General features: G+C 41.5%; 1 protein-coding gene across 1 annotated transcript in view; it reads right to left on the reverse strand.

Moving 5' to 3' along the window:
- LOC103803528 (phospholipid-transporting ATPase ID-like) overlaps window positions 1–9341 on the reverse strand; it is a gene marked incomplete at its 5' end in the record, with an annotated part of 39023 nt that overhangs the window by 20042 nt on the left and 9640 nt on the right. The window contains 6 exons of the mRNA XM_009076091.1: window positions 2951–3033; window positions 4208–4278; window positions 4448–4520; window positions 6092–6153; window positions 7039–7137; window positions 8788–8815. Of these exons, the coding sequence (XP_009074339.1) occupies window positions 2951–3033; window positions 4208–4278; window positions 4448–4520; window positions 6092–6153; window positions 7039–7137; window positions 8788–8815 (416 nt within the window). The remainder of the gene's footprint in view (window positions 1–2950; window positions 3034–4207; window positions 4279–4447; window positions 4521–6091; window positions 6154–7038; window positions 7138–8787; window positions 8816–9341) is intronic.

Below are 9341 nucleotides of genomic sequence, written 5' to 3' on the forward strand. Positions count from 1 at the left end.
TCCAAATACCTACATATAGACCAGTATTTGAATGGAATACAGCTCTTTCAGCTGTTCTCAGGCAAAACACACCGGGCTGAAGAGAGTGAAAATAAAATTCAGAGAAGGCCAGGAGAAAAACACAGTTTTAAGTATCATAATATTCTTCATGACTACACATTTTAAACTAAAAAATTAATGTTGTTTTCATTAAAAAAATAGCTCTGCTCAAGGGCAGAAAAATCATCAGACTGGAAAGATGAAGTGATTAGGAAATTCAGAGATAAATTTGACATGAGAATTCATACTAACAACTAAGTTGATCTTGTATTTTATCACCTGCTTAGTCCAACAACAACCAGATCTGTACCCTGTCATTTCTGAAAGTCTGCAGTAACCAGACCCGTCTCACTGCTGGGCTTGCAACCTCTTGAAAAGCACTGAAGAAACAGAGGCTTTGCACTCCAACCTGAAACACTGTAATTTTTGAGACCTTGCCAGCCAAATCCAGAGCATGATCTCTCACCAAGAGCACTGTGCCTGCATTAGGACAGTGTTTGTGTGAGCATCTTGTGTATCCATGTCTGCTTTCCTGTAAGTGGGTGAATCTGGGTTAGTGACATGCTGGTTTTGAGATCAGAAGAGATTCATCGAATGTGGCTGATCAGAAAAGAGTGAGAAGCTCTAGAGATTCACCCAATACCTCTGTGCTGACCTCAGTAACTGCATCTGAAGACACCACAGCTAGGCACCATGTCTACTGTCTCCCTCTCCCACTAACAGCAATAAGATATTTGGAATGCATTTCACCTGAAAGAGTTAAATGCTGCCAAGTTGACATGTGATAAGTACTAAGTAACTGTAAAGTATTGTTTCCTTTCTTGTCTCCCAGTTCCCCAAATCAAATAAAGAAGTTCAGCATTTTTCAAGCATCTTCCTTATCTGAACCATCACAATGTCAAACAAACATCATAACTCACATTAAGCATTCCACTGAGTGCCTGTATTAGCTGCTCAACCCCTTCCTCTCTTCCTGTCTTAAAAAGTAATTAGATAAAGAGTTACATAAATATTTAAATACTTCTGCAGAGGTTTGCTAAGGGAAATGCAAGACTGGGTCTGATTCCAGGCACTCTTCCTAGTACACTGCCAAATATAAATCATCCTGGGAAACATTTTATTCATTTTAAGTATTGTGAAGAGGCCACTTTTATTTACAACATAACTAAAATAGGGATTTACAGAATAAATAAAGAAATATCTGATAAGATTTTCCAAAATATTTTAAAACATTTTTTTAAATTAAGTGATTTCAAGAATGCAGTGCCCTTAGATAAGTATCACACAAAAATGCTTGAAAAATTATTTAAGATTAATATTTTGCTTACAAATTGATAGACACTGAAGCCTGTTCAGGAAAATAAAGGCATGCCACTCTGATTATTAGCATAAAGCATCTAATGGCACCTGTAAAAACTTATTTCTCTAGACCTAGAACTCTCAGAACCTCAGCATTGCTACAGAGAAATCGTGACATACTGAGCTGACACTCAGCAGAGACCACACACATTATTGCATAAAACCTCAACAAAGAAGGCAAAAGAAACTCTACCAGAGAGAGTCCCATGCTCTTGCCACATTCCCAACACTTGTCCTGGTATCATCTGTTTTTCCAAAATGATCGATTTTACAAATTATTTTTCCTCTTTATCTAAAAGTATTTCCTGAGATCATGCAATCCTTGAGGGTTTCCAAGGACAGCAGCACTCACTCCACCCCTTTCCATACCCACTCCTCCTGTAATCCTGCCCTCATATCTAAGCCAGGAGGGCACTGCAGAACGTGACTAACACCACTTGGTCTGTTCCCTCATCTTCTCTATGCAGATGATTTGTGAGCATGGAGTATTCTGGTTTTGACAGGTCTGGCTCCTTTCTGTGCATGTGCTGCTATAAATTTCCTGGTATCTAATGACAGGACGCATGGGAATAGTTCAGAGTTGCACCAGGAGAGGTTCAGACTGGACATTTGGAAACATTTCTTTACTGAGAGGGTGATCACACATTGTAACAGGCTTCCTAAAGAGCTGATTGATGCCCCCACCTGGTCAGGTTTAAGAGGCATTTGGACAAGACCCTTAAAATCGTATGCCAGCTTTTGGTCTGCCTTGAATTGGTCAGGCAGTTGGACTAGAGGATCATTGTAGCTCCCTTCCAACTGAAATTGAATTGACCTTCTATTCTATTCTATTCTATTCTATTCCATTCCATTCCATTCCATTCCATTCTATATTGATATACAAAACTGTGCTAAGAAAGGACAGGTTGCCTGTTAACCACATCTGCCCTCGAATATTTTTAAATGCAGTCTTTATTCTAGAGTCAAGAGAGCAGAGGAATGCTGTCAGGGTGGGGCTTCAGGCTGGGAAGTAGTCACCCATCCTGTGCACAGTTAGTCCTCAGGTCTGTGTGGACTGAATAGCAGCACTGGAAGAGTGCTGCTATTCAGAAGCTAAATGTAATCGATGCATTAGCATTGCTGCATCAATGTAAAAGTGCAGAGTGAAAATATTTTAAGATCAGAACTAAGCACAAGGATTTTGGAAAAAGGTTTCCATTGTGCAGTTAACATGAACTTTTGTACTGAGGACTGAAGTGGGCAGTCTCAACCATGTACAGACGGATACTAAAGAAAAGTGTGCATCCAAAAGGAGAATTGCCACCAAGGCAGTTTCAGGTTATAGCCAAGCATAGCACTGAGAATTGCCAGCAAAGAAGGACCTTTTCCTCTGCATATGCTGTTGATTCCTATTATAGAGACTGCAATGTGCCCATTTTGTTTTGCTGGTGCTGCTTCCAGAGGAGTCCTAGCAAGGAACAGGGGACAACCTGGAAGGAAGAATTCCAAGCACTCTCTGGACTCTGGAGTTTGGGCAAATCCTCTGGAAAGTGAATTTTCCATTTAGACTCACCATTGAACTCTGTAAGTTTCTGAAGATCTTCTCCAAGCTCTGCAGTTACTGTCAGTGCCTGCTTCACCTTTAGATTTGTTTCACTGCAACAAACAACACGAGACAAAAACATCAACTGAAAGTCATATGTGAACTGAAAGCTCTCCCTGAAAGACACTTTGCTCTTCAGGATGGTATTCCTTGGATATCTGATGGACTGTGTTATGATATGCCTTTTCACCTGGCTAAAGGGTATAGATCTCGCTTTCCACTGCAGACAGGCAGACCATAAGAATTCTGGGCATGGCACCATGGTACCAAAGAGGGTGACGTGGCTCTATCTTCTCAGTTTCTCTACAGAGTGCAAGACCAGGCATCTCAGTTCCCTGAGTATCCCACTGCCTTTCCTGTCACTCATGACATACTGAGCCCCAAGGTATCAGAGAGATACCTGGAGAGCTCTGGAGCTTCTCTCCCATGGTATTCTGGTCTTGAAGAGTACTCCAATTCTGGAACTAGCTAGCTGGGGAGTTTGAAATACAATGTGAAAAGAACACTGCATTTGTTCAGGGCCTACTAAAAGTGGCACTTGTGTGTGCAAAATCTACAAGCTCACTTTCAGCAGAAATCAGACAAGGAAAGTCTAAAGGGCTGTCTGTAGGGTCTTGGGTGAGACACAATTTCTCAAACTCTCTGGTCTTGTCTAGTCCCTCAAGCTGATGCTAGCTCCAGGCAATGCAGAAAAGGTAATGCAAATTGAGTCATAAAGATGATGTCAGCTCCACTTTATTCCAATTAATACAAGTTGCAGCCCTCTGGCTTGTGGCCAGTTGTGTCCTGGAGTGAGCACCGTTTGGAAGCCTTTGCAGTATGCACACATTGGTATTATGGTATAGCAGTACAAAGCAGATTACTATAGCTATTCCTAATGATTATCTCACCCAGATAATCTGTCTAAGAGAAAAGACTTAGGGAGATTAAAGAAACAGAAAGCTCTGCCAGTGACCTGTGATATTGCAGGAATGTCTCTCAAACTAACTCTCAGTGTTAGAAAAACTGTCAGTGAAAAGTCCCCTCCTCACACAACATTTGCATTGGAAGACGCAAAAGTATCCACCAGAAGATATTATTTCAAGATACCTAGCCAAAGTTTATTCTACATATTAGGAAACTCTTGCTACCAAAGCTATTGCAGGTATGCCTGCAGCACCCAGGGACACGAGGTGTTTGACCTTGCAGTGGTGGCAGTGATTTCACCCAAGAGCCAGGGTCACTTACCCATCTAGTTCAGCTGTTTCGATGTAAGTCAGGCTGTGCGGCTCACTGCTCGACAGTAACAGGAGATCCGCCTGAACACAGACAGACAGACTTGGCATGAGTTCACACAGTCAGTGGGCATTGCGCTGCAGTGCTGCTTGTGGTTACTACCACATCAGTGCTATGACTGATTTTCTTGTGAGTGATAGGAGTGACAGAAATTAATTGTTATCAGGATAGAGAGAAACAAACAGTACTCACCGTCACAAAGTTGTTGTTTTCTAGTTTTATTATATCCCCCACTTGGACATTCATCCATTTTTGATCCTTTAACCTGCAAGGAAACTTCTAGTAAGCAGGCACATAAAGCAAACATCACTTGGGAAAGTAGGGTACTCAGCTCTGCTCCTGAAGCCGGACTGTAGGTGCCATCAGGATGTGGGATGTTGATAAGACAGAGCAGGGCCTGCCATGATGTGGCTGATTCATGCTAAGCAAAGGAACCACCACAATACAAAAACAAACAAAAAATCCCAACCAACCAGCCGAAAAAACCCACCCCCCCACACACAAAAAGGCAGGAAAAAGGAGGAAAAAGCAGGCAGTAAAAGCAATGGTTGGGGTGCCAGGTTGAGACCAAGCCCCACAATTGCAGCACAGTCCATGTGCACTGTCCTTGTCTCTGGACTGACTACTCCCCTCCCTCTCTTAAAGGGCCACATTGTCTCTCTTATCATGTGTAAGATTTCTGAAGCACCTGGGAAAATTGCTGACTGTGTTGGGTTTTCTATGTGGCATTAAGGGCCACAGCAACCAGCTCTCAGAAAGGTCAGTGTAGGTGCTTTGGCTGTGCATATGTCTATCTGTGCTGCGTCTTCCTAGTACTAAGCCAGAAGTGCTTTCAGGCAGGCAGCTAAACAGTAAGCACCAACATAAGTAAGTCATGATAGCTGTATGTGCGAAATCTAGAGGTGAGAAATATCAAGAGCTATTTCAAAACAGCACTGGTACTCAAGTTCGAAGTCAGCTCAGCCTTGCTTTTTCAATGTTGGTCAGGGCTGGGCAGGAACTGAGGCTTCCAGTTTTTGAAAAAGGCAACATATTATAAAATTTCTATTTCGATGTGTGTTTGCTAGACACAGTAACTCATACATGGTATACTAAGGAACTGGTTTATTTAGCAGAAAGCACAAAAATGATGTTCCTATTCTTGAGTTTCCAGTTATATTTTTAACTGTTGATCATCTGTTGGGAGTTTACACAACATACTACTAACTATAGTATGGAAAAAAAGTCACCAGAGACTTCACAGCTGTCTACAGCTGTGTCCTACGCGCAGTTGGAATCCATGGAGCTGCAAGTAAACAGCACAAATATCTGCCATTAAAGCCAAAGCCGCTGCTATTTTTTCTGCAGAAGACTACAGTGCTAGCAGTGCAATGTCCAAAGCACACATCTGGAATGTTTTGAGTACGTTGCAAAGTATTATGACATGTATGAGGGGGCTACTCCTGCTTCTTAATGTGAAATTACTTGTGGATAATGCCGGGTTTGCTTCATGCAAAAGAAATGCTATGAGCATAAATGAACATAGAAGATAGCTTTGCTTGTACAAGACTCTTGAAATACTGCTTACTTAAACATATATATCTAGGAACAGAAAGAGTTTACTTTTTACCAGTGCAAGGTCACAGCCACAATATCTGCACAGATTGTGGTACTGTGTCTTGAGCTCATTTAAACAGACACATAGTCCAAAAATGCTTGATGAACTAGTGGTGTGAAACACAATTCGGTTTTAAATTGTTTAGTGATCCTTGGGAATCACACATTAAAAAAATGTAAAATATTGCTAATGAAATGCTCTTCCCAGTCAGAATTACAGCACAAAGAAGAAGGACTTACATGCCATTGATCAGGACCTGCACTGGGCGGTTGTTGACGTGTTTGTCGCTTTTATGTCGATTCTGAAAATTGCATCAGTATGTTAAAAGGCTTTTCCAGGAAACCAAGCACACAAGAGCTGAAGGTAGTTCATTAACATTTAAAGTTTCCACCCAGCTGGCTGAATGGGTCAGGCAGATTAGGGTCACAACCAAGTCATAGTTGAGCCTATGTTTACACTAGTAATGCAGGGCATAACTAGAACGCAAAGAGCAACAGACAGCACTTGGAGGGAAGGAGGGTAGAGCCTTACACGTCACTTAGCACAGTTCTGACTCAGCTAGCATTGCTTCTACCCATCTCAGTGTGTAAACACCACAGAAATTCATTCGTCTGCTCTGACATGGAAAGTGGCCACATATATTCTGTCATTGCTCCATTGAGCATCACAATTATTTTAATAATGAGAGAAAACCAGATGCCAAATTCAGCTCTAACATCACCCAGTGAAGTCAATAGGACTATGACCATTAGTTCTGCTGAGAGCAGATTTTGGCCAGAGCTAGGCACACTTGAAAAATAACAGGTAGGTTGAGCACCTGCTTTCTAGCAAATATTTTTTCCACCAACATTTAGTTAGATAACAGAGGATGAGTTCTCCAGAGTGGAAACCTAAGAACATGCCTGCATCCACACATATCTGTCGGTGACCATGTTTTCAGACATGCTGAGCAATTTCAGAGAAAGTCAATGAAGCTGCTGGGCTGCTCATCAATTTGGAAATTCTATCTACTTTTTAGGAATTGAACTATAGATTTGGGGTTCTAATGTCAGACCCCATCTTGTCCACAGACCAGTCCTCCAACTGCCTGTCACCAGCTGTGTTTATTTTAAGTGGTTTGTTTTGGTAACTGTGCTAAAGAATCATGGGCAAACTCCAAAGTACAGGTCAGAAATACAGAGCTTACAAAATCATCTATGGCATCCTTGACTCCAGATACAGCCAGCACCAGCACCAGGGGCACCACTGTTGTAAACCAGGCCAGTGAGGAAATCTGAGGAATCAACTGTTGGAAGAAAAGATCTGAATTAAGAAATTTTCTACTAGTTCAGAAAACAGATGGAAACAAATTACTTTTTCCTGATCAAGCTGCAGACAACATTTTCCCATGATACCTGAATATAGAATAAAGACAGAAATGCATCTCTATCACAGCTATGTTATTCCACAAAGGTGGGAGAGCCAAGGAGCCTATGCTTTGCTTACAAAACAAGCTGTAATATAAGTTATAAACATGGAGCTGTCAGGAAGTGTAGTGGGTTGCTCTTTCTTGTTTTTTGTAAAATTAGGATTGCAAACTCCCCAGTGAATTTTTTTGGAGGTGCTGACGTGGGCAAGCCTGCTGTGAGGGACTCAGAGCTATCTGAGCGAAGCCAGCTGTGCAGAGCCTTCAAAAGCTTCTGTTCTTTGTTTCAGTAATTGTTCACATTTTACTGAAGTAAACTTCACATCACTAAACAACACACAGCTGTTGCCAGGGCCGACCTTGCTCTTCCAAGACCAACAGAGCCATTTTTGTTTCCTACATCTTTAGTAGTGAGAGGACCTAAGAGTTGAAGGTGATTCCATCATGCCTTCAGTGATGCAGAGGCGGATGTCCTAACCTCCCCTTTCTCCTGAAGCACAGCACTAGGGATGGGAGCAATGTGAAACCAGCATTAGTGTGTCCATCAGTTTGGATTTGGGCAGTGTCAACTCCATGTGCATAGTGAAGTTCACATTTATGCACTGTCACAGCCCAGATCCTACAGGCACCACCAAATCCATCCAGGAAGAATGACGTTTAGAGGCGAGCACAGCCCTGCTGTGTAGAGGCTGCAGGAGATAAGCAACTGCTACCTTATCACCTAACTGGGAATATGCATGTCCCACTGGTCAGTAAGGAAGGAATGGGGAGGAATAGTCCCTAGAGCCTACCCATCACATCCACTCCTGATGCAGGAAGAGATAGTTCCAGTGCTACAGAGATGGAGTGAGAAAAAAAATATTAAATGGTGGAATACGCAGATACAGCAGACTGCCCTCTTTGGCCTACCTCAATGTAAAGAAAAAGCTGTATGCTTTTAAACACAGTTGCTCCTAGATGGCTCAGCAAAACAAACAGTGGAATAAATTTAGGCACATAGTTTGAAATGCTATGAACTTGACAGACAAACAGCTAGAGAGCAGTACAACAACACAGGAACTGTGCTGTCAGCTTAGCTGAAAAGGCACCTTCACTAATATATTGAAAAATATACGTGCACTGAAATTTTCCAAGTTCATTCCCTGTAAATAAGCAAAGAAGATCGTATGTGGTTTGCTGCAGGTTTAACTACATTCTTCCTATTCTTTTCTGAGCTCAAATTGTAAAAGAGTATTTGAAATGGGTAATTTTACGAATTTGTCTACACTGAAATGGTCACATTTAAAATACCATACTTGAAACATAATGAAAACTATACCTTATTTTTTGCTAACATGCATTCTGATATGACTCAACAATAACAGAGGACACTGCCATATTTTAGCAAAGTGCAAAGGGGCAGAAATCCTGGTATCAATTTCTCTGGTGCGTTCAGCTTTCAGAGAGAGTATTATTACCAGCAGCGATAGGTAACGTGCAACTCAACGCCATTATGATCCACAGGGTTCAATAGTGTTCCCAGTATCTGACATGCTCCATATCAGACACCTTCCTCTCCCTGAAGCAGGGAGCAACAAAATCCAGCTTTATGCAAACTAGCCATAACCTTGAGCCTTCCAGATGTTAACTCCTTCCTTCCCAGTGAAACAGCACAGGTTACAAACTTTGTTCTTCTTGCTGTTTCCTTTGCTACTGCCAATGGAATTTGCCTTAAAATGTATGGGTAAGACACAGCTTGGTTTTAATAGAGCAGGAGGAATAAGTAATGCAAATCTGAGGACAGTCAGAATCACTCAGATGTAGACACAAAAGGGTAGTTGGACAGGGCATGAAGAAGTTGTACAATTGGTTGAAAACTTTAATTAAATTTTTTTTTTCATTTAGTACAAACCCTCGTATCCAAAGGTAAGAGAGGAAATTGCTTTTTTCTGCCCTACTTTCTATCTACTATTAGGTTTTGCTAAGATGCTAATTCAAAACAGGGATATAGCTTGGACTTTATTACACCTATCAAACATAGACAAGCTTTGATAACAGAGAACAAAATCTGCTGGAAACAGCACAGTGAATTCATACCTGCAAAA

The sequence above is a fragment of the Acanthisitta chloris genome, unplaced genomic scaffold, assembly GCF_000695815.1.
Source record: "Acanthisitta chloris isolate BGI_N310 unplaced genomic scaffold, ASM69581v1 scaffold5386, whole genome shotgun sequence".
Taxonomy (NCBI): domain Eukaryota; kingdom Metazoa; phylum Chordata; class Aves; order Passeriformes; family Acanthisittidae; genus Acanthisitta; species Acanthisitta chloris.